General features: G+C 44.3%; 1 protein-coding gene across 1 annotated transcript in view; it reads left to right on the forward strand.

Moving 5' to 3' along the window:
- Positions 1-24,908, forward strand: part of COL1A2 (collagen, type I, alpha 2) — a 38,241-nt gene that overhangs the window by 12,168 nt on the left and 1,165 nt on the right. Inside the window, exons 16-51 of the mRNA XM_014940271.1 lie at positions 879-932; positions 2,369-2,467; positions 2,545-2,589; positions 2,699-2,797; positions 3,048-3,101; positions 3,202-3,309; positions 4,162-4,215; positions 4,321-4,419; positions 5,372-5,425; positions 5,901-5,999; positions 7,067-7,120; positions 7,919-7,972; positions 8,085-8,138; positions 8,238-8,291; positions 9,105-9,149; positions 10,854-10,952; positions 11,670-11,777; positions 13,162-13,215; positions 14,151-14,204; positions 14,764-14,817; positions 14,916-14,969; positions 15,072-15,179; positions 16,069-16,122; positions 16,210-16,263; positions 17,161-17,322; positions 18,337-18,444; positions 18,861-18,968; positions 20,072-20,125; positions 20,228-20,335; positions 20,534-20,587; positions 20,950-21,057; positions 21,722-21,775; positions 21,909-22,016; positions 22,398-22,644; positions 23,050-23,240; positions 24,330-24,572. Coding sequence (XP_014795757.1) covers positions 879-932; positions 2,369-2,467; positions 2,545-2,589; positions 2,699-2,797; positions 3,048-3,101; positions 3,202-3,309; positions 4,162-4,215; positions 4,321-4,419; positions 5,372-5,425; positions 5,901-5,999; positions 7,067-7,120; positions 7,919-7,972; positions 8,085-8,138; positions 8,238-8,291; positions 9,105-9,149; positions 10,854-10,952; positions 11,670-11,777; positions 13,162-13,215; positions 14,151-14,204; positions 14,764-14,817; positions 14,916-14,969; positions 15,072-15,179; positions 16,069-16,122; positions 16,210-16,263; positions 17,161-17,322; positions 18,337-18,444; positions 18,861-18,968; positions 20,072-20,125; positions 20,228-20,335; positions 20,534-20,587; positions 20,950-21,057; positions 21,722-21,775; positions 21,909-22,016; positions 22,398-22,644; positions 23,050-23,240; positions 24,330-24,572 — 3,210 coding nt within the window. The remainder of the gene's footprint in view (positions 1-878; positions 933-2,368; positions 2,468-2,544; positions 2,590-2,698; positions 2,798-3,047; positions 3,102-3,201; positions 3,310-4,161; positions 4,216-4,320; positions 4,420-5,371; positions 5,426-5,900; positions 6,000-7,066; positions 7,121-7,918; positions 7,973-8,084; positions 8,139-8,237; positions 8,292-9,104; positions 9,150-10,853; positions 10,953-11,669; positions 11,778-13,161; positions 13,216-14,150; positions 14,205-14,763; positions 14,818-14,915; positions 14,970-15,071; positions 15,180-16,068; positions 16,123-16,209; positions 16,264-17,160; positions 17,323-18,336; positions 18,445-18,860; positions 18,969-20,071; positions 20,126-20,227; positions 20,336-20,533; positions 20,588-20,949; positions 21,058-21,721; positions 21,776-21,908; positions 22,017-22,397; positions 22,645-23,049; positions 23,241-24,329; positions 24,573-24,908) is intronic.

Here is a 24,908-nt window from a genome sequence, read left to right on the forward strand (position 1 = left end):
TGTGAAGGGGAACAGAGATCTCACCAACCCTCTTCCACGGGTGAAGGACAAATGCTGTCATCAGAGACCCACTAGGATGGGGAGGGACTCTGGATCAGGGAGGGGAGCCATAGGATGAGGGGGGAGGGTTTGACCCTGAAAGAGGGGAGATGGAGCTGAGATGTGGGGAAGAAGTTCTTTGGTGTGAGGGTGGTGAGAGCCTGGCCCAGGTTGCCCCGAGAAGCTGTGGCTGCCCCATCCCTGGAGGGGTTCAAGGGCAGGTTGGAGGGGGCTTGGAGCAACCTGGTCTGGTGGGAGGTGTCCCTGCCCAGGGCAGGGGGTGGCACTGGGGGGGCTTTAAGGTCCCTTCCAACCCAAACCATTCTATGATTCTATGATCAAGACAGGGCTCTTATGTGTGACCAGTAGCAGTCCAGAAGGACCACTGGTGTGGAAGTGAGCACAGCTGCCCCTGTGCAGTACAGGTGTGAGAACAGCCACCCGAGATGCTCAGGGCAGGATGCAGTGCTCCCCTTCCTCACCTTGTGGGACTTACAGTGAGACATGGAACCTTGCAGACAGATGTCTGCCTCTGCCCAGCCTCTGCTTGTTCTTACTCAGGTGTTTGGCCTCAAGGCAAGGTTTTACCCGTCCCTGCTTAATTCACAGTTTCTCACCTGCACTGCAGATGTTTTTCAGCAGTGACCTCGCTCTTACCTGTCTGTAGTGAACCAGATCTGTCGGTTTGGAGCTGCAAAAGGCAGCTGATGTTCTGAGGTGGTAATGGGTGGGAGTGTCTAAGTAAATATGCATTTTAAAAAATCTGTTTACTTCAGCAAGCAAGATGCTTCTGTCATCATTGCATACCCTTACACAGCTGTTTTCCTTTTGTTTCCTAGGGCCCCATTGGTGCTGCTGGTCCTCCAGGCTTCCCAGGTGCTCCTGGTGCTAAGGTATGAACATCTGCTTCTGCTGCTGCCTTTGATGCTGAAGGTGAAATACAGCAACTAGTATCACTAGGCAGCAAGAAACCAGCCTCTCTGCACAGGAGTGCTTTCTTACCAAGATTAAGATGAGGGTGATTCCCTGTAGTAGTTGGAGAAATCATATATCCGTGCTTATTTAAAAACAACAGTTACTTCCCAGGTGAAGACTGATGCTAGGCATGTTCAGGAAGACACATAGCCTCTTTCTATTTTATACTAGTTACCACATGGTGCAGTTATTACACATTATAAAGGTGATGTGGATCTTGATAAATAATCAAAGTAGCACTTTCCATCACTGTATAGAAGTCGTGGAGGGCCAAGAATCTGCCTGTGAGAATCAGGCTCCCTCCAGCCTAAGTTCATGATATTGCAATGAAACTTCCCAGGTTTAGGCCACTGCCATTTTCCTCCTGCAGGATGTGACTTAGATGTTGCAGTTTATTGCTCAGATCTTAGCATTTCACCTGGGAAAGACTCGCATTATTTCAAATTTTACTTTGTCCAAGGAAGGACAGAGGATCTTGGGCAGGAGTGTCACGTATAGTGTATTTAGAAATTTCATTTGGTGTTTGTGGAGGAGCTCAGAGCTGCCTGCTCTCCCAGCTGGAGGGGTGCGGGTTTGCATCCTTAACACAGATACACAACAGACTAAACTCTTACCTTGATCTACCTTTAGAAGAAAACAGGGTATTGTTTGCTAGACCTCTTAGTATTGACTGCAGGGAAGATGAGGAAAGATTGAGATCCCGTTCTGGTTATTTTTGTCAAAAGGCAAGACTTTCGGAGTCTTGTCCGATGCAGAACAAGTGTGGTTACAGCATGGGATTTCAGGAGAAGGCTGCCTGCGTCTGCGGGGTGAGCTCTGACTTCTTAGAGAATTGCTGAAGAGAAGCTGTCATTCTGTTCAGGTTTCTGTAGCAGACCTGCTGAACACAAGCTTCTGAGAGTAAAACCAAGGACCTTTTTTCCTGTCGTTTACTGTGCTGTGAACACTGTCCTACAGCACTCGGATCAGGCGTCGGTTTGCATTTTCTATCAGTGCAAACAGTATCTTAAGGTGCAAGATGATTGTCCATTAGGTCTTAATACACCGTGAGAGCCGATGCTGGAGGCACACAGCTGCAGACAGGGCTGTGATTGGAATCCAGATTTTCCTGGTCAACCTTCTGTGTAACCCTCAGTGATAATGTAACTTCATAGAGATGCTGAGCACCCGTTGTTCCTGTGTTAGTCATCGTTTTGATCTAGGCTTCCCAGCTTCAGTGCCTTTAAAATCTCTCAGCTCCTTGATTTCCTGGGCTCTGAAGTGGGAAAATACATATCAGATAGTTTTCTTAATGTCAGGCTAACATGTCCACGCCAGGTACACTGATGGAGGGCTCTGTTCTTCTCTCCAACAGGGTGAAATTGGACCTGCTGGTAACGTTGGTCCCAGTGGTCCTGCTGGTCCCAGAGGAGAGATTGGACTTCCCGGCTCTAGTGGTCCTGTTGGCCCCCCAGTGAGTAACCTGCCAGACCTCACTGTTGGTCAAGGCACCTGAGATTCTGAATTAACCAGCATCCTTATCTTTAACAGGGCAACCCCGGTGCTAACGGTCTCCCAGGAGCTAAAGGTGCAGCTGTAAGTACCACCTCACTCACACTTGTCTGCTCTGAAAGAATAACTCAGTTAATGCAACAGAAAAGATGACGGGCTCCTAATACCCCTTTTCTCCCCCTCTATTGGGCAGGGTCTTCCTGGTGTCGCTGGTGCTCCTGGTCTGCCCGGTCCCCGTGGTATTCCTGGTCCTCCTGGCCCCGCCGGTCCTGGTGGTGCGAGAGGACTTGTTGTAAGTGACACTGTATTCTTCTCTCTCTTTGGGGAGTTACTGCCATTTCTGGGTGTTTCTAACATGTTTCTTTTCATGCCTGTTAAGCCAAAAATACAGTTAAGTTCACTGACCATTTATCAAAATAGAGGCAGACATGGCACTGGGTGATTGAGGAACATTTTGATTCATGAGAAAATTGTCCAGGTAAAAGTATGAAATTTTTTGAATGATGCTTAATTCTCTGATCTCTCTCTGTTTTGGACTCCAGGGTGAACCAGGCCCTGCTGGTGCCAAGGGAGAAAGCGGCAACAAGGGTGAACCTGTAAGTATGGCAGCACAGGAAGGCTGTTTCAGCGAATAAAGCCTGCTGGGGACTGCAGCAGAGTGCCTGATCCTCTTTTTCTCTTGTTTGTCCCCAATAGGGTGCTGCTGGCCCCGCTGGTCCTCCTGGTCCCAGTGGTGAGGAAGGCAAGAGAGGCAGCAATGGTGAACCTGGCTCTGCTGGTCCCCCCGGCCCCGCTGGTCTGAGGGTAGGTTTTCTCTTCACCTTCCAGAAGTAGAAGCGAAAAGGAAGGAGGAAATAAAGCTAGGCTCACAAAGGCAAATTAAGTAATTATGAGTAATGAAATGTGCATCAGTGCCGCTAAGCAAAGATCCTTTGCCTTTCTGAGCCTTCTGGTTAGTTGTGACTATTTTTGCTTTGTGTGAATGCTGTTTGCTGCCTCACGCTGCGGTGACGGGAGGTTGCTTTGATTTCTCCATTCTGTAGTATTTAGTGAATTATCTTTGATTGCTCTTAAAGCTTTGTGATGGGATTTGACTGCTTAAATCAGGTAATTGGCTCACACATAATGTGAGGTAACAGGTTTCAATTGGGTGTCTTCCCGGGTGCCTGGTGTCCTTCTCACTGGGGGAGGAGACCACTGGGGGAATGTCAGGAGGTGTGTGGCTTCATGCGGGAGCAGGAATGGGAAAGAATAGGGAAAATGGCAGTGTTTCCACCATTATTTTAGAGATAAGGGTTCAGTGTTGTACCTCAGGTGGGACATACAGTCAGGAGAAGCTGGTGGCTTCTGGCAGAGAAGCAAAGGTGGAGCAGCCTGGGCTGGGTTGGGGGGTCCTGTTTGCTGGGCACAAATAGAGTACAACGAGCAGTGAAACTGCTCTGAGAGAAGCAGATGAGAGTTTAAAGAAATCTAAAGGAAGGGAGAGAGATTTCTTTCGTGGTGTCCTTTTGCAGTGAGGTGTGTTTGCTTAGAGCTGCACCTGCCTGAATCCAGCAGACTGTGCTGCTTGGGGGGCTGAAATTCAGCAAGCACTGCACGCCTTACGGCAACAGATTGATTTCTTTCCCTTTCTTCACTTGTGCTGCTCCCTTGCAGGGTGTGCCTGGATCTCGTGGTCTCCCTGGAGCTGATGGCAGAGCTGGTGTCATGGTAAGGCTTTTCTCTGGGTCACTATTTCTAAATTATCATCTTCTCTATACAAATGTGTGATGCTTTTTTCTACTCCTGCCTAATGTTATGTGTTTATTTTGGTAGGGACCTGCTGGTAACCGTGGTGCTAGTGGCTCTGTTGGTGCTAAGGGTCCTAGTGGTGATGCTGGCCGTCCTGGTGAGCCTGGTCTTATGGGTCCAAGAGTAAGTTTGAACTCTGTGGTGTAAGTTTGAACTATGCAAAAAAAGAATATTACTTACAATTTAGGGACAAAATTTTTCAGAAATCCAACTGCAAAAAAACCTCAGCCTGTGCTAACCACAATTAGGGAATTTCCATCACTTTTGTTGGAAAAAAAACATCCATGAGGAAGTGATTAAGAAGCATCAAAATGTTTATTGAAATTAGTTTTTTATGTGGTAGCATTTGATTGCCTTGTCTCGGAGCCGTGCCCTGTGTTATGTACATTGCCTCCTGAGGTCATGTGCAGAATATGGCCATTAAAGGCACAGCTGAAGTGTGTGTCCTCTGCAACTAAAAGAAAAGCATGTGCCCCTGTTATGTACATTGCCTCCTGAGGTTATGTGCAGAACATGGTCATTAAAGGCACAGCTGAGGTGTGTGTCCTCTGCAACTAAAAGAAAAGCAGACCACACTAAAGTGATGTGAGATGCCTGATCTCAATAATTTCTATTTTATTTTGCAAATGATTTCACTGAAAACAGCCGTCCACTTTTAGTGGTACTCGCTGCAGCCAAATTATGTCCATGTCATTGTCTTGTACCCTCCTTATACTGCTCTTTTTTTTTATCTACCCCACTGCATGAAGTGAAAGAGTTTTCAATGCATATGTGAACTATTTGGCATCTGCAAACATTTAAGCACGTTCTCTGCTAAAGCAGAGCCTAAATGAGTTTATCTAAGTGAAACAGGTACTTGCCTACACTGATTTTTCAACTGCTGTGGGAGCACACGCCACCAAATTAAACTCCAGGGTGTTTTAGATGTAGAATCGATAGGACGTACAGTCCTGTTTCCACATTGATAACTTGGGGTCTGTGTGTGTGCACAGATCTAGGGGGGGGGGAAAAAGAGTTGGTAAATGGTTGGGTGAGATGGTTTCCTTCTAAGAACATGAAACCTTTCCTTTCTCAGGGTCTCCCAGGACAGCCTGGAAGCCCAGGCCCTGCTGGCAAGGAAGGTCCAGTTGTAAGTACCCTGGTTTTCATTCTCTCCTCCCATTGCATGTGGAACATAGACTGACCTTTAAAAAGCAGAGATCTCAGCACTGAGCTCTAACACAACTCTGCCTAAAACCAGCAAGATACTTTACTACCATATTACTTAGAAGATCAGTGAGAAGCTTCCCATTCATTCCTGTGGGTCTCGGATCAGGCCTTTGTCCTGGAAGGGGATGAAGAAATACACAGTTTTACAAAAAGGAGAGAAGTGGAGGGATGCATGAGCATGCAATGTATAAACTGTGTTTAGAAGTTAAATGGCATTTGCTTCCTGTCTGTACACGTTTCTCCTAAACCTGAGCTCTATCTACCCAGCCACCTAAGAGTGAGTTCTTCTTCTAGGGTTAGTGGTTAGAAGTTAAATGGCATTTCCTTCCTGTCAGTACACGTTTCTCCTAAACCTGAGCTCTAACTACCCACCTAAGAGTGAGTTCTTCTTCTAGGGTTTCCCTGGAGCAGATGGCAGGGTCGGGCCCATCGGTCCGGCTGGCAACCGGGGTGAGCCTGGCAACATCGGATTCCCTGGGCCCAAGGGTCCCACTGTGAGTACAGCTCAGAAACCTTCTATGACCATCAGGTATTTCCAGACTCATCTCTGGGTCCCCAACTCCAACACCTCCCCAAAATCTAACTGCACACGTCTCCCTGTGTGCTCCCCTGCTGCTTATTGGGTGGCATCTGCTTACATTCAAGGGTTCAGTTTTAAATTATTTTCCAGTTATTTAAAATATTACTAAAGAAATGAAAAACAATTTAATTAATTGAGGAATATTTGGACATTGAATTGATTAGAAAAAATATGTCTAGGTTATAATTTATATACCCCTCTGTAAACATTCTGTAGAGGTTGGCACCAAGCCCAAGTTTCAGTCCCAGAGTATTGTTATTCATGGAGCACAATCCAAAGCTTGCTCACTTTAGAGGAAGAGCTGCCAGGGATTTCACTGGGGCTCTTGACACGCGACAGAGGGGCCACAGGCAACAATGATCATCTCCTGGTTTTGTGGTGTGGCCGTACAAACACACACACAGAGAGACATAATAGAGTGTATTGCATGGGACACTGCAGAGTGTCATGAATTATCATCTCAAAAAAAAGGTTATAATTTATATACCCCTCTGTAAACATTCTGTAGAGGTTGGCACCAAGCCCAAGTTTCAGTCCCAGAGTATTGTTATTCATGGAGCACAATCCAAAGCTTGCTCACTTTAGAGGAAGAGCTGCCAGGGATTTCACTGGGGCTCTTGACACGCGACAGAGGGGCCACAGGCAACAATGATCATCTCCTGGTTTTGTGGTGTGGCCGTACAAACACACACACAGAGAGACATAATAGAGTGTATTGCATGGGACACTGCAGAGTGTCATGAATTATCATCTCAAAAAAATAAAGGAATGGAGTTTTGAAAAGGGAAGGTGTTTATTTTTGAGCTGTTCTTTCTCAGTAGTTCAACAAGGCAGATAGAGCTTGTGGGTGTGTTAATTCAGGTGAAAGAAATATTACAATAAATCTTCTGGCAAGGAGCATATCGGTCACTTTTTGGTAGCTCAAACTCAATCTAGTATGAACTCTTGGTTGACTTTGCATCTTTTTCTTTTCAACTTCAGGGTGAACCTGGCAAACCTGGTGAAAAAGGCAATGTTGGTCTTGCTGGCCCCCGGGTATGTGGATATGTTTTCTTTATCAGCCTCCAGAGAGGGGAAAAAAGTAGATTTTTAAAACCTCTGTAATAAAGTAGCATTATCTTGTGCAAACTTGGACAGATGATGAAATAGAAAGGCACTTGGGAATGTGTTCATCTGGTCTTGTGTCAGTGGGGACTATTGCTTAACGGATAAATGAAAACTACCCTTCTGGGCTATCAATTTGCTAATTAATTGTGGGGCATTAGCTTCCTATGAAGTGGAAAAAACCGCACTCCCTGTGAAAATCTTTGAGGACAGTGGATGGTTTCTAATTTATCCTGTAAATTTCCAGCTTCTTACTGATAGTTGAAACTTACTAATTCTTCTGTTTAAGGGACAAAATAATTGGTCTGTGGTGGGAAAAATGCTGTCAGCATGGTTCCTATAACCTGTCATCCCAAAGTGAGTTTCCGTAAGGATGAATGTGCTGCAATAACTAAAACAGTCACCAGAATTTAAAATCGTTTAAGGGAGAAAATAATTGGTCTGTTGTGGGAAAAATGCTATCAGCATGGTTCCTATAACCTGTCATCCCAAAGTGAGTTTCCGTAAGGATGAATGTGCTGCAATAACTAAAACAATCACCAGAATTTAAAATTGAAGCATCTTTAGTACCCTTTGATAGTGGAGCTCTTACAAGTAAATGGTTAAGTTTAAAGTATGCAGCCAGGGACATTTTGTTTTGTTTTGGTTTTGGCACAGAATCACTTTAGAGAGATGTTATTCATAACAAATCAAAACTTTGATAACAGCTTTCTGCTTGAACACGTTTAGGGTGCTCCTGGTCCAGAGGGAAACAACGGTGCTCAGGGTCCTCCCGGAGTCACTGTAAGTTACGGATCCAGTGTGTGATTTACTTCTCATTAATGGGACTTCCCATTTTAAAATCCATTTTCCTGCATTTCTCCTTCCAAGTTAACCACTTGTTTGTTCCACCCAGGGCAACCAAGGTGCAAAGGGTGAAACAGGTCCCGCTGGCCCTCCCGGCTTCCAGGTGAGGAGCGCTGTGCTCTGCTCAATCTGGTCTATCGTTTAAGAGGCTTGAGGTTCTTCTGCCTTAACTTCATTTGTCCTCTTCTTCCTTTACCCTTAGGGTCTGCCAGGTCCCTCGGGTCCAGCTGGTGAAGCTGGTAAACCAGGCGAAAGGGTGAGTACAGCAGGGGCAGGGGCAGGCATCCCAGAAGTGTTATTTTTACACTTGCACATGTGGTAAAGCAAGAGCCTCTGGGATCCATTTGCCAAAACAAAGCAATCTGCGTTACATGCAAAGTTTAACAGTCCCCTTCTGTCAAAGCCACCCACAAATGAAGAAGATATGTCAGAATTTGCAATATTTTCTTCCCAAAGTTTTGGTATGAAACTGAGCAAAGCCAGTCCTTTGCTTTTCAGGCCTTAAGCACCCATAAACTGTGCCCCCTCCCCCAAAGACAAGACAGTACACAAAAAATATTCTACTTCAGATTTCTTTTGAAGTCTTCAAGATTCAGTCTAACCTGCGTTACTCCAGTTGTGTGCTTTTGTGACTCGGTTGATTTTGGTGAATTTCCAGTGAGATACAGCTGGGGTGGCTCCCGGGTAATTCAGGCTCGAGGTGCTGCTCAGTGTGGGACGTAATTTGCATCCTGGGGTCATAACCACCTTAATGGTCACAGTTACATCCCTCTGTGTCCCTGTAAAAGACTTTACACTGCATGTACCTGAAAAATGAGCTTGGATTTTAATTGCCAACTCTTTTCTTCAGATGAGAAATTACTATTTCATGTGTGCTGTGAGATATTGCGCAGCTTCATGAAAAGGGGTTATTTCTGTGTATCCAAAAGATTGGGTTTAGTCTAAAGGTTTTCAATATACTGCTGCAATTTGAGAAGCATTTCTATTTGCTGCTGAACACCAAAGCACAATTTAAGCTAACAAGTTTGTTTTAGAAATAAGCTTTACCAATGCATCTATTCTCTTCTAGGGTCTTCACGGCGAATTTGGTGTCCCTGGTCCTGCTGGCCCAAGAGTGAGTGACTCATTTGAAATCTAGTACAGACTGTCTAAAGGATGTGGTCAGAAATAATGGTAGCTATAGACATTTATAGGTTTCTCCAGGCAAACAGCTCTTCTCGGTTTGAGTACAGTGAATTGCACTGTGAATAAATACCTGCAAAGAGCTTTGTGTGGAAGCTACTTCTGTTGCTTCCTCTTTTCTTCTTCTGCAAAGAGCTTTGTGTGGAAGCCTTCCTGTGGGGCAGCCGGGTCCCATTTATGCAGAGCAATGATTAGCTTATAAAATGCTCTGTTAATTACTCACTTTCCAAATCCACCTGTAAAGAGGTTGATATTTAAGCTACTTCTGTTGCTTCCTCTTTTCTTCTGGCTTGCAGACTAAATGTATTCATGGCAAATATTCTCATTAACTCATCGTCAGTCATGTCAATCAGTTTAAATAACACGTTTCCTCCCTATATTTAGTGCCCCAAGGCTGTACAGATAACTGTTCATCTTCAAACTTTCATTGTGCTAATCCAGCCAAGCCAAGTTCCCTTTATCACTGTATTCAGTATTTCACGTTAGGTTTTACTGATGCTTTGTGTGACAAAATTAACACTTCTGAAAAACACCTCACTGCTTGTGCCACAACACATTTGCCTCTTCCACGTCTGTATCATAATGTCTTGGCTGTCACTTTTCTGTCACTTCCACCAGGTGAAACTCCCATTTACAGCACAAATCCTTATTTTTGGTGGCTAAATCAATGGCCTGGTACTCTGCATGCTTGAATCTTGCTCCACTTCTGCTGTGACACCCAGCAGGTTATTCTCTTCTTCCTGTGTAACATGCCAACCCTTCTTTCTTCCTGTTCCATCTGTGATCTCTGCATGTTTCATAAATACCTATCTTCCTTTTCTGCTTCTCTGTTATTTACAAAATGAATGTAAAAATAATGAAAAGATACGTTATTTGGGGAACATCACTGCAGTATAAGTTAGCCTTCTGCATCATTCGTGCTCTTTAGCTTCTGCTGTCTCTCCTTGAGTCAGTTCTCATACAAATTCCCAGATTATTCAGCATTACTAAACCTCTCCATTATGCCTTATCAGATTATTCACTGATGTCTAGCTTGGTCATACTGGGATAACTTGAGATGTCTTTAGTAAAAGTGGTATTTCTATCTTTGATAGATTAGTTGTGTGTTTAAGACCAGTTTCTGTCTGCTTCCACATCTCCAGATGGCCTCTACTGCAGAATTCATCCTTTTACTTCTTATAATGTCCAGGTCACATTAGGCTTTAGCTGCCACCCTTATTCACCAATATTCACCAGGCACATGCTACTGTCAAAATAATTGTTTCCCAATTACTGTGGTTTCACTAGAATCCTTTATCTGCCCTCAAATTGGTATTAGAAGTTCCATTTGACAATAGAATACAACACTGTTACCAGAACAAGCACAGGAGCCAAAATCCATATCCAAGAAGTACTTGTGCTTTGTCAGCTGGTATCGTGGTGCAAGAGTTTAGTTTTGACACACATTTTGCTGTATGTGTGTCAAAAGCCAATTCTTACCGCTAGTTTAGTTAATCTCTGCACAATTCTAACCTAGTTCTTCATGGTTTGTTCAGATAAAGACACGTAGTGTTGTTATTGCTGCCAGTTAGTGCTTTTAAACCTGTAAGCTAGAGGACCATTCAAGGAAGGACTCAGATGAGACTCTCTCCTGCAGGGTGAGCGTGGTCCTCCTGGTGAAAGCGGTGCTGTTGGTCCTGCTGGTCCCATTGGAAGCCGTGGTCCATCTGGCCCACCAGGCCCTGATGGCAACAAGGTACGTTCCAGCTTCTCCAGCTGCCATTGCCTTTCTGTTGAATCCCTGATGCAGGCAATCCAAAACCTTCTCCTAAGAGCAGAAGTGATGACTAGTAACAAGTAGTTACCTATAGCCCCTGGGTCCTTTCTTTACACGGTGAAGCTCCATCCCAGCTAGTCCATGCTAATATTTAAGGGTTTTGTTTAGCATGATAGAGGATGTGAGGGGAACTCCAGTTTGGACTCTGTTTGAATAGTTTGTCAGCTGGGTGTGCTATTATTCTGGTTTGAGGTAGGGTCCAGGATTTTGGCCAAAATTCATGCTGACTTCTATTTATACCCACCCCTATTTATACCCAGCAAGCTCTTGTGTCTAGTAACCCATGTTTTCCCCAAAACATCAGCACAGTCATCTACCAAAATAGCATTGACTTGATGGTAACTAATTATGGGTCTTAGTTCTCAAGATTTTCACGGTTAATCTCTCCAAAGAAGTTTAGTTTAGAATGTGGGACACCCTAAAATCTCAGGAGCCCACAGAATCAGCGAGAGTGGTCACGACTGGCGTCTTTGCTAGCTGAAAAAGTAAAATAAGTACAATAGCTTAAGGTGAAATACTATGGCTCACATTGTTTACAAGCAAGCAGGACGATGGGCAGAGTAGGAATAGCAGAATTTTGTTCCAGACATTGTGTGTGATTTGACCCTGTCTTACACGATGCGCTGTTGCTCCCAGGGTGAGCCTGGCAATGTCGGTGCTGCTGGTCCTCCTGGTCCTGCTGGCTCCGGTGGAATCCCAGGAGAGAGAGGTGTTGCTGGTGTCCCAGGAGGCAAGGGTGAAAAGGTAAGGTTCAACCTGCTTCGTTACTCTATGGGTGGGTTTGTGAGGTGCTTGAGTATCATTAACTCTGAAAATCTGCAACTTCTATTTACTGTGAACTGCGTTAGGTGGTAGCTGACTCACTGGTAGCCAGTAAGTAGAGAATTTGTTGGTCTAACAGACTGGCAGCCTTTTCTAACGTGGTATTTTGATCTTTGCTCAGCATTAGGAATTAGTTAGTGCTTCACAGGATTGGTTAACAACGAGCTTACCCTTACCGAAGAAATGCTGAAGCTGTCTCTGAGTATGGGCCTTATAGCAGGAATGGCCCTACCCATCATAAAGGGCTGAGTCTCTCATCAAACCCTAGACAGCTCTAGGTACCATGACTATGATAGAAGTAAATCAGTTACAAAATGTTGTCTGTAAAATCAGAAAGCATTTTAGCTAATATAAGCCCCTATATGAAGTTGTGAAGTCTGGCTGCAAGTCCTGTTGCTATCCCTGCTCTATCCATATAATTATCTGTGAAACTGATTTTTATCTTGTGACATACTTCTCATTCCACATTCTCTTCTGCTCATTATTAAACTTAAGATTTCTAGAACTGCCTTAATTGTTTTCACTAAAAAATCCATAGTTGTTTGGCACAAATGGAGTTGTAAGGAAATGAAGAGGAAAATCACTTGCAATTTTTTTATAAAACACTGTGGACTGATGTGCAGATTAATCCAGAAGAGTAAGATTTATTTTTAAAAAAAAAGAACAGAATGCTGATCTGATTTCTTGACACTAGTGGTGGCCTGGATATAACTTTTCATTATATGAAACATGTGGTATTTTATGTGAGCACTCATATGACATCATTGTTTTTAACAGTTGTTTTCCTGCCACAACTAGAAAGTACAACATGAATACCCAAAAGAATTACGTATGGTTGGTTTTTTGACTTAAAGAAAAGGGATTTTTGAGGGGGATTTACGTTCATCATTTGGAATATACATCAGCTTGGGTTTGAATTTCTAATTTCGTTCAAAATTCTTGCTGCCGAGGGGAAACTAAATAGGTTTCCCATGAAGGAGGGAGGCTCATAATTCTGAAAAGCACATCAGTCCCCTTTGCTGGGGAATTCTTGCTTTACAAGTCGGTATGTACTCAGCAATCAGAGTGAAATAATAAAGTCCATTTCCCAAAAAACAAGCATGATCAGCATCTCATGTGATATGCAAGTAACACATGGACACACAGCAAACAGTTCAAGAATTCTTTAATCGAGACTATTGTGTTCATTACTGATATAATGTTTTTGTTTCCCCTCTGTGTTGTAGGGTGCCCCAGGTCTGAGAGGCGACATGGAGACTATTGTGTTCATTACCAATATAATGCTTTTGTTTCCCCTCTGTTGTAGGGTGCCCCAGGTCTGAGAGGCGATGCTGGTGCCACAGGAAGAGATGGTGCCCGGGTAAGTGTCTCTTGGTTCTGCTTGAGTTTACCCTGATCCACCTGAGAGCTTCAGTGACTGAAAAGGATCTTCAGGACTTACGTTGCCTGCTTTATTGCATCCCCTCTTATTTCTGCTCATTTTTGATAGAAATCAACATGATTTTGTTGCACCATGTCCAGGGATGCTTGAGTTTAGGGGGAGAGAGAGAAAAGTTATCACTCCTTGGGCACACAAGCAGAGAAATTACATCAGCAGAGAGTCTTGTATTTCACAGACAATTGTTCCATGTGACATTATCCTCTTTAACAGCTAATTCTAAAAGCAGCCTGCAAAGACACACAAAATTATCATTAATTTGAGATTTCGGCTGCCTGTCCCAGCATTCATAGTTTTGAAGGAAAATAATAGAATAGATTTTGTTTTATAAAATCATGTGTCCTTTACCGGGACTGGTACTATTTAACATCTATGGCGACATGGATGTTGGGGGTTGAGTGTACCCTCAGCAAGTTTGGGGACAACACCAAGCTGGGTGGTGTGGCTGACATGCTGGAGGGAAGGGATGCTATCCAGAGGGACCCCGACAGGCTGGAGACTTGGGGCCTGTGTGAACCTCATGAGGTTCAACCAGGCCAATTGTGAGGTCCTGCACCTGGGTCAGGGCAATCCCAGGCACAAACCCAGACTGGGTGGAGAATGGCTGGAGAGCAGCCCTGAGGGGCTGGATGGGGCTTTGGGCAACCTGGTCTGGTGGGAGGTGTCCCTGTCCAGGGCAAGGAGTTGCAACTAGATGGTCTTTAGGGTCCCTTCCAACCCAAACCGTTCTGTGATTATATTAAAACAGCTGAAAGAAAGCCACATACCTGTTTCCGGGAGGAAAGAGAGAAAATGTTAAAAGTAGTCACTCCTGCTTACATTTTGTTAGAAATGGTGTCCTGTCTCTTGTCCTATAGGGTCTCCCTGGTGCTATTGGTGCTCCTGGTCCTGCTGGTGGTGCTGGTGATCGGGTAAGTCTATTCTTTGAATGAAGAAGTGTCCTGTTTCTTTACACACTTTACCCATGCATGAATATTTAAGATGTGGAGTTCCATAAAAAACAATTCCATCTTTCTAGTGTGCACAAGCTCTGCAAGTTGTTCAGGTTTAGAAGGCAAGCATTACTGGGACTGTAGAACTCTCCAGTGAAGTTTGCCCTAGCACCCCAGAGCTTCTCCTGCAAGGGCAGGGAGGGGAGGCACATCTGCCTGGCTGTGGGTTATATGGGGAGAGAGTTCTGATTTAGGCTTGGTATGAATTCTTCCCTGTTGAGAGTAATCTCCACAATCCTCCTTGGGTTTTGATGTGATGATGAACACGTCAGCTCAGAATGATTCTTTATCCCATCCAAGTATGGTTAGAAATTACTAATACAGGGCAGGTCAAAAGAGAAGCATTTTCAGCAGTACCCTCTCCACTGGAGGTGCAGGGAGACTCGCCCCATGTGTCTGTACCACGAGATGTCCCCTGCTCTGACTGCAGCGAGGCCTTCCCCCACAGCATCATAATGTTTTCTGCCATCTATTTTAGGGTGAAGGAGGTCCTGCTGGTCCCGCTGGTCCCGCTGGTGCCCGTGGTATCCCTGTAAGTAGCAATTCCTAGAACTAGTCCTGTGTTAAAAGAGAAAAATGCCCTTTCAAAGCCCATTCCAACCAGTCCTCTCTTCTTTATCCTCTCATTAGGGTGAACGTGGTGAGCCTGGTCCCGTAGGTCCCAGTGGATTTGCTGGACCTCCTGTGAGTATTGTTTTTGCTTTGCTCTTACCCATGCCAGGCTATTCCTCTATTTCCTTCGCAAGCTTTTCCAACTCCTTGTTCTGTGTGGTTTTCTGCCTGTAGGGTGCAGCTGGTCAGCCTGGTGCTAAAGGCGAGCGTGGCCCGAAAGGACCTAAGGGTGAAAGTGGACCAACAGGTGCTATTGGCCCAATGGGTGCCTCTGGACCACCAGTAAGTGAACTGTGTCTCTATAAAACATGTGCTTCTTAACCCTGCTATGCATCAATACACTAGGCTGGAGGCCTTGAATTTTGAAAAGGTAATTAAAAAAAGAAACAAAACTTCAAACTGGACTCTGAGGAAAGTCACCAGACTGATTTTTGCACATTATATAAACTTTGGCAATTTATGTGAGCTCAGATCATGAGTCTGGAAATGAAATAAAAAGGAAAAAATAACAATTTTCAACTTGCCCTGAAGATCAGCAAAACCAGTCTATCTTGGGCCGTCCAGGGGGTGACTGGGGGTAAGCTCTGAACTGAGGATGATGGTGTCTTCCTCTCAGAGACAGGATGTGCTGCCACAGGTCTGACTTTCAGACTCAGTCATCTGGAAGCATTTGTGCAAATTTGTCTGTGCCCCCATTTGCACACAGGCTTTTTGTGTGCTAACACCTTTATAGCCCCAAGGCACACGCTGCTTCACGTGTGTGCAGCCTGATATTGGGGAACTCCCTGAAATGATGCAGACAGTCAGGCCCTGGAGTTTTAGATACTGTAGAGTGTTGCAAGATAACGTGGCTTGGGGTTCTAACTGTGGGCTTCTAATAGTCTTTCACAGTTTGACTTCTAGATTTGCTTAGATGCACGCTCACGTTTGCAGGGCAAATTAATTTGAATCATAAATACCTTGTGCAGCTCTTCTCAGTCTGTACAATACTGATCTGAAATGTCTGTGAGAACTTACTAAGCTAGTGTCAGGACAGGACACTCCTCGTGTTAAAGTAAAAAGCAAGATCACCCTTAACTCTTAAATGAGTGAGCCTAAGCCCTTACTCTAACCAGGGAACACTGACAGTCTTTGCTTGATTCCTCTCTCTTCTTCCATCCTTCATGCGTAGGGTCCCGTTGGTGCTGCTGGTCCTGCTGGCCCTCGTGGTGATGCTGGTCCTCCTGTAAGTATCCAGGCTGTGGGCACTGACACTGGTGCTTTTTCGTGCAGTCATTGTTTCCTTTAACCCAAATCTTCCTTTCACTTTTAGGGTATGACTGGTTTCCCTGGTGCTGCTGGAAGAGTTGGTCCTCCTGGCCCTGCTGTAAGTGACTAATGGGGAAGCTCCAATGGGAGATAGGTCAGGAGTTGCATTGGTTAGGGAAAATCCTCATTTTTGTTACATGGACACAAATTCTAACTGTGCTGGAATCGCCTCAGATCCTCACAGGACTGGATGAGATGAGAAGTCTCTTAGCTGTTTAAAGTCCCAGAGCGGGAGTTATGCATTTAATTTGGGGTGGGTTTTTTTTTAACACTCCGTCAAGCATCCCTCTGCACCTTGAGGTGTCCAACCATCTGTAAAGATCTGTGTTCCTTTTGCTTTTGGTCACCATGAGTAACTGCATAGCCATAGATTTTGAGTGGAATAAGAAGGTCATGTCCTATTTGAAATAGAACGTGATCTTGTGTCCATGCTTCCTAAAGGACCTGCAGTTCCAGCCCCTGACTCCAGCAGGGGAACCTCTCGTTGTGTTTAAGATTGAGAATCCCTGCTTTTTTATTTTTCAGCCAAAAAGTCTCATTTCACTTTGACATTCGTAGTTTTCAAAGGTGTTTCCAACCTTTACCAAAAGGCACTTCTTTCCTTATATACCCTAAATTTAAACATATTGAAAATCCCAGCATCTAAAGCAAATAATCCTCCTGGAAGAGGCTTTTTCGCATAGATTTTATACCTGCAATTAATGTCTCCAAAGCCAAACGAGCGTTTTCCTGCCAAAATTTGCCACTGAGTAAAAATAATGGTATCTCTCAGTTCAGTGTTTGTACTGATGCCAGTTGCCCACTGCTAACAAAAGCAATGGAAGTTGCTGCTTCAGAGCAGCTGATAACCTGTTTATTGCAACACACGATTTCTGTACGTGGACATAAAATGAACGTTATCTCTGTTCTCCCCAGTTAATGGGTCAAATGATACCATATTCATACTCAACCCTAGGGCATCACTGGTCCCCCCGGTCCTCCTGGCCCAGCTGGCAAAGATGGTGCTCGAGGTCTGCGTGGTGATGTTGGTCCCGTTGGCCGTACCGGTGAACAGGGTATTGCTGGCCCACCTGGTTTTGCTGGGGAGAAAGGTCCATCTGGAGAGGCTGGTTCTCCTGTAAGTAACCGAGTATCACATCTCATTAAAAATGCTTCTCTTCAAGTAATTGTTACAGTTTGAGATACTTTTGGTATTTGTGAAGCACTTTTCATACATAAATTTATGAAAGCTTGTAAGTAGAAGTTCCACTGGGACTCAGGAAATTGAAGATGTGTTTCACATGGGTGAGGTTTTTCTCTCTTAAAGTCGTCTGACCCCAGGGTGGCTCAGAATCGTGCAAATAAATTAATTTTGTGTCTTTAAGCTTGCACATCCAGAATCACTGGCATTTTGGAAGTCAGACACATTTCTGTCTTATGGAACTATGCACCTGTGTCAATTACCAGTCTGTTGCTCAAAAATTTATAGAAATTTGTTTTGTGATCCGCAGAAGTTGTAGCTAAGAACTTCAGTGTCACTGTCAGATATGTATGTTAAAATTTTGAGTGACAACTGAAAATTTTCCCTTTAGTGTTCCATATAAAGCAATAGATTTTCTAATTTTTATGTTCTAATTTAATTTTAGTTACGAAAAACATAACTGGACTGGTAGGCCTGACTGTAAATTGGGATAGTAATTTAGGGTAATCTGTCAGGATAATTACTTACCCTGAGTTCAGCGCTACACAGCTCAAATTTCAAAGAAATTGAGAAGTCAGTAGAGACCTCTGAGGGTTGTTTGGAGAAGCTGGATCTCCTGAGGTGGTCTCAGGATCAGTCTCAGGTGATCTGTCTCTTTGCTACGGGCTCCCCTCATGTAGTCACCTCCTCTGGACTGAATACCCCGATTTTCTTGCATCACCCACTGTTATTGGATAGGAAAGGAAAAAGCACAGGCATTGTGTTGTTCAGAAACAGCATTTTCACTGGAAAGCAGTCATGAGGGGAGTGTAATTGGCATTATGTTCTTACAGACCTTTAGCTTTGGAGCTCAGTCTCATGTCTTGATTACAGCTATGTCCGTGCAGGAATGAGCCCTGACACCACATTGAGATCTCTGTTAATATAAACAATATTCTCTTCATGTTGTAGGGTCCTCCTGGTACCCCAGGTCCTCAGGGTATTCTTGGTGCTCCTGGCATCCTTGGTCTGCCTGGCTCTCGGGGAGAACGTGGTCTTCCAGGCATCTCTGGAGCAACAGTGAGTATACAACCAGTTAAATCCTGTAAACAGACAGGTGTAAAGAAAAAAGTTCAGGTTTCCTCTTAAGGGAAGCCAGGAAAAAGGAGATGTGGATCCTGCTGTTTCCATTGCTGCTGCAAACAGAGGATTTAGAGCAGGAGAAGAAATTACTGCTTGCTGCAGACAGACAAGACTTCTGTCTGCAGGGGAGCATATTTTTGAATGGCATCAGAGATTTCTGATAGAATAGGTAGAAAATTTAGGATGCAGATAATATTTGGCATAGTTGGACGTGTTTCTTGTGTCCTGGACCTGTTTCACTTCCAGAATCAATTGCAGAGAAATGTTTCTCTTAGATATAGGTCAGCAGTTCTGTAAGACTGCTTTGTGTCGTGTTGTAACGTCACATTTTGTTACCACTGTTTCTGTATTAGGGTGAACCTGGTCCCCTGGGTGTTTCTGGTCCTCCTGGTGCCCGTGGTCCCTCTGGTCCTGTGGGTTCTCCTGGTCCAAACGGTGCTCCTGGTGAAGCTGGTCGTGACGTAAGTGATGTCTTATTTGCTTTTCAGGATTGCTTTTCTTTTATTCTGAGCCAAAGACAAATACCCAGAAAAGATGGGTGCAAGTGGAGGTTGTTCTGCCAGTGAACTTGAACCTTCTGCTGTCTTCAGGGCAGAACTCTAATAGACATGGATTCCCACCTCCCAGCTAGGTGACAAATCCTTCAGGACAAAAGTTGTCTGAAATACATCCTGGAGTCAATTTCTGAATCTGGAGTGGAACAAATTGCTCCCTCTAATGCCCAGACTTGAGTGATGACTTGGAGGACGAGGCCCTGTTCCCAGTTCCTCACAGAGCAGCAAAGAAACTTACCCATCCAGTTTAACTATCCTAGTTAGCAGTTCACCTTGAAGAAAGGGATCCATCCAGTGGCTATCCATTGCTTACCCTGTGAGAACAGTAAAATATGGACACGTTACCTTGTCTCCTGTGAGCAGAACTAGATAAAGCTTTCCCTGGGCTGTGTCAGGGAAGCTTATTTGATAACCTGAGCATTGTTAATTCAGGAGTCCTGAGACTCACAGGACTGAAAGACATCAGAGAGTAGTAATTTTTTTTTATAAGTATGAAATAGAAGGAAACTTTCAGCTCTGTGGGAATTGTCTGAAGGAGAAGGTTTGCCGATGCACACAGTGAAACAGCTGAAGTGCAATTAACGTTCACAAAGGAAGCAGTTTAAGCTTGTGAAGTATCACAACCAAGTAATTCAGCTGTGACTACTGTTGAAGTCCTTTTCTTGCCACTGGCGTTTTTTATCTAAAAGGTACGTCTCAGTTTTACAAGAGTGCAAGCTATATGAAAACCACTATTTTCTTGACCTTTTCATTTAGAGAAATATAGCAAAACCCAGTAATTTTCTTCTATGCTGAACTTGGAAAACCTAAAATATTTGAAGACCATCTTATTTTTCAGAGAACATAAATATTTTTAAGGGATTTGAGAGTGGCATTTATAAAGAAGAGTTTGTTATCTTCAAGATGCTATCCCATCTCACTGTCTTCTTAGTTGTATTGGGAGCAGTTAGACTGATGCACAGTTCCACATGAGATAAAGAGTTTAATGTGTTTTCATGGTATTTCAACAGGGCAACCCCGGAAACGACGGTCCTCCAGGCCGCGATGGTGCTCCTGGTTTCAAGGTAACTTGTCCTCTTTTATTTCATAATCATGGGAGAAATATCCCAATATGTGTAAGTCAGTGACAACACACTGTTTCTCCCTCTGCATTCCTTTGTCCCTAGGGCGAGCGGGGTGCTCCTGGCAACCCTGGTCCCAGTGGTGCTCTGGGTGCTCCTGGTCCTCATGGCCAAGTTGGTCCTTCTGGAAAGCCTGGAAACCGTGGTGATCCTGTAAGTTGATGAGACCTTCATTTTTTTTTTTTTTGGATTAACACAGGACTAGCATTTTTCAATCATATATATACATTATACAGCAAAGCCCTCCAATTTGTGGATAATTCCGTTGCTTTCTGCAGAAATGTGTTGAGCATGGAACCTTTATTAGATGTAATATGCAGCAGTGACATGAATTTTCTGTTCCCATTCCAGGGTCCTGCTGGTGCTGTTGGACCTGCTGGTGCTTTTGGTCCAAGAGGTCTTGCTGTAAGTCTGATTTCTAAATACATCACCACACTGGGGCAAGAAGAGAAAGCATGCTTTATTAGTATGGACTCATGGCCGTGCTGAAGACACCGGCCCGAAAAGTAGTGCTTAAGAAGATGTAAATATTTATAGGCATAGAATCTTGATCGGCATTCTTTCTTATGGGACCAATCCTTAAGCTTTTGGGATTGACACTCTTCCTGGGTGTGTTAACAGCTTGTGTGTATATATATAAATATATATATATAGCTCGGGGCAACCTATGGCATAATATAGAATGTTCATGCTTTATTCTTGCTCTGACAGTGGTACATACCTGAAGCCTTCTGATTTATTCCTCTGACACCTCTATCCCTTCCTAGGGCCCACAAGGTCCACGTGGTGAGAAGGGTCTCCCTGGTGATAAGGGCCCTCGAGGTCTGCCTGGCTTGAAGGGACACAACGGATTGCAGGGGCTTCCTGGTCTTGCTGTAAGTAAACCATTTTCAGTACTCTGAATGTAAAGAGCAAAAAAAGGGACTAAGTTCACCGTAGCATTGAATTACATATGCAGAACCCAGCAGGTTGATACAGCTTAACTCCCCTCTGCATCATACTTCAAAAGTCACAGGACTCTTTAGCACTCAGTGATCTCCAAATAAAATGGCAAATTTTGATACTGCCATGGATAGTTGGGTTTAGAACTGGCAGTACCATTAGTTGCCCTGAAACATTACTGCATTTGGCTAGCACAGAATTCAAAAAGCTCAGCCTTTGTTTTAAGATTATTTTTTACTTTGGCCAGAAATTGTAAAGCTTTTGTATCACACAGAAGCAGGAGTAATTTGTAGATTTTCTTCCCTTCAAATTCTGGTATCCCCTTTAGGAATTTTGACTTCTATTTTAAAGCCTTCTCTGAAAATCTGAAAAAATACTATAGTGAGACTTTTATCAGTTATCCCCTTAAATACTCTCTCCTCCCTCCCCAAAACAGGCATTTTATACCCCAACTCCACTAAAAAAGGACATTAGCCCTGGATTTCCATTCACTGAGCCCAAATACACGTGCTGACTATAGCTCACCCCTGAATTGTGCTGATACCAATGTGTGCCACTGCATTGTTTTAGTGACTACGGATGTCTCTTTCCCAATAGGGCCAACATGGTGACCAAGGTCCTCCTGGTAACAACGGCCCTGCTGGCCCAAGGGTATGTGGATTTAAGAGCATATTCAAATAACTCTCCTATTCCTTTTATGCAATACATATGTACACTCCCATGTATATGAATCTGTATTTGTAGTGTTTTCTAATATCATTAAACTCCTTGGGGTTCCTTTTAGGGTCCACCTGGTCCCTCTGGTCCTCCTGGTAAAGACGGTCGCAATGGTCTCCCTGGACCGATTGGCCCGGCTGGTGTGCGTGGCTCTCACGGAAGCCAAGGCCCTGCTGTGAGTATAACTTAGTTTTTGTTGATTTAACACATTTATGTCACAGTTACAAGAAAGTCACTTCAAAAGCCTAGCAGTTTAGGAAAAGACTTCCAAATGTCTGTTGTTATTTCCCATTTAATGTTTCCCCAGTAGACCTAAACCTGAGGTCCTTGTTCATTCTGTGTGGCCAGCCACAAGTACCCAAAGCTGTGATAGTCCCACACTGTGTCTTCTACTGCTTGAGCCCGGAGTAGTCACCAGGGCAGGTCCATCTCTGCTGCCTCAGAGTAGAGCAGATTAGGGGCTAGAATTAAGTAGGACTATGTGTGTGTGGAAACATGTGAGAGAACCATCTGTCTAACAGAATGCTGCGTCTCTTTTGCTTTTGAAAAACTTCAGGGTCCCCCTGGTCCTCCTGGTCCCCCTGGTCCTCCTGGCCCCAACGGTGGTGGATATGAGGTTGGCTATGATGCAGAATACTACCGGGCTGACCAGCCTTCCCTCAGGCCCAAGGATTATGAAGTTGATGCCACTCTGAAAACATTGAACAACCAAATTGAGACCCTGCTGACCCCAGAAGGCTCCAGGAAGAACCCAGCTCGCACCTGCCGTGACCTGAGACTCAGCCACCCTGAGTGGAGCAGCGGTACGTTGGTGCCACATATTTCCTGTTCTGGCTCAGGGAGCACTTTCAGATTATTGATGTTCTTGGATGAACAGGATCCTCGGCCACCCTGTGAAAATACTGAATGACCAATGAAGAAGGTCTCTCTGCCTCCACTGAAAATAGATACAAGGGCATTCTGAAAAGCTCTTTATAGCTATTGTTGTGTAGTCATTAATATAAAAAGATTTAACCCAGCTTTTAAATGCAGTTTCTTGTACATTAACAATCTAAAATACGCATTTATCCCTGTTATCACCATAATATTGTGCCTCGTTGTGACGTTTATGGCTTCTCTCTGAGTTCCTCCATCAAACAAGTACATACAACCAAACGCAGGCCTTACGCTGAGTGAACTATTGTTGGTGTTTCTCCCCTCAATGGCAGGTTTCTACTGGATCGATCCCAACCAGGGCTGCTCTGCAGATGCCATTAGAGCCTACTGTGATTTTGCCACTGGTGAGACCTGCATCCATGCCAACCCTGACAACATTCCCACAAAGAACTGGTACGTCAGCAAGAATCCCAAGGACAAGAGGCACGTATGGTTCGGTGAAACTATCAATGGTGGCACCCAGGTGAGTGATGGAGGGGAGGGTGATGGTTTCCTACAAGTACTCTGAAAAAATGCTCAATTCACTCACTGTCAGCAGGCAAACACATCAATCAAACTCTCTTAGAGGAGAAATGTATGGAAAAGGGAACTACCTTTTGTCTCAAGGGAACAGAGCTCCAGTTCCCATTTGGCTCGCAGTTTGCTGAAAGAATTTCTCAATCTTGTCCTAATATTTCTTGGTGTCTGCAAACAATGAGTTCAGCATGACAGTGGCTATTGCTAAGGGAAGCCTGCACTGGAATATGGTACATTGGTATAAAGACAGTCTAGAAACAGTCTGAAAAAGTAAGAAAAACATCATTGCTTATTATTTTGGTTGAGATCTTTTACATATGACACTGTTCCTGGGGAGTTATTTATATTACACACGACAGACCCTGAGCGGATGCCACCCTAACAGTCAGAATTGCCAGAGTGAGTCAAAACAAGAAATATCTCTACATGCACGTTAGGCACCGTACCAGCCAATTGCAACTAAATGACTTTTATATAGCCAAGGAGACCTAACTACATAATTCTTAAATGAAATTGAGTTGCTCTTGTGATGAAATTGCAGTGTCCAAGGAATCTAATGTAGGAACAGAAGAAGTAATCACACTGGTTCAGGGTGAGGGTCCAGGACACTCTAGGGGCCTGTTTCTTCTGATGGCTAAAAGATGCTGTAAAAGAATATAAGAATGAAGTAAACATTTGTAATATCCACAGACACTATTCTGTTAGACTGAAAAAATATAATCAGGGTTTATTGAGGCAGACACTGGCTCTGTGTAGCTATGGAAATCATGGATTTCCTTTCTTGAACTGGTCTGATCTTGTCCTTGAATCCCTACAAACTGTTAATGCTCTGTCTTGGGATAGAGTTCCACAGTTCAGCGACACACACTTGTGTCTGGTTTCCAGCCTCCTCCCAGCATTATGTGATGCTCTGGAGTTGCAATAGACTCAGGTGTTGGAGTTTTTAATGTCCCTAGATCAACTGTCACATGCTCCCATTACAAACACCCACCTTCCCCTAGCAATGCCATTTACCGGGTTTCCTTCTGGTTTTCAGTTCGAATACAACAATGAAGGAGTGACCTCGAAGGACATGGCCACCCAACTTGCCTTCATGCGCCTGCTGGCCAACCAGGCCTCCCAGAACATCACCTACCACTGCAAGAACAGCATCGCCTACATGGATGCGGAAACCGGCAACCTTAAGAAGGCCGTTATACTGCAGGGATCCAACGACGTTGAGCTCCGAGCTGAGGGCAACAGCAGATTCACCTTCAGTGTGCTCGAGGACGGCTGCTCTGTAAGTAACGCAGAACCCACGGGCACCATCAGTGCCCCGGCTTAAGCACGGGGTTAGGGACAGGGTTGGGCTTTGAGTCAGAATTCAGCTATTGGTCAGACCAGCAGAATTTTGTGAAGATGAACAGCCTACAAAGCCATCTATGCCAGATGTTTAACATGTGGGAAGTACCGGGGTTCAAACAAATCCTGCCTTGTGCTGCATGGCAAAAAAAAGAACAAGCTTTACAGAGGGAGCAGACCCAAATTCTGTGCGAGCTGAGCGTTGGTGAGAAAGTAGTGCACAAGCTGTAGGAGGGATAGGACCTCTAAGTCCTGAAAAACCTGGGCACTGAGG

Source organism: Calidris pugnax, unplaced genomic scaffold (genome assembly GCF_001431845.1).
Source record: "Calidris pugnax isolate Ruff unplaced genomic scaffold, ASM143184v1 scaffold76, whole genome shotgun sequence".
Taxonomy (NCBI): Eukaryota; Metazoa; Chordata; class Aves; order Charadriiformes; family Scolopacidae; genus Calidris; species Calidris pugnax.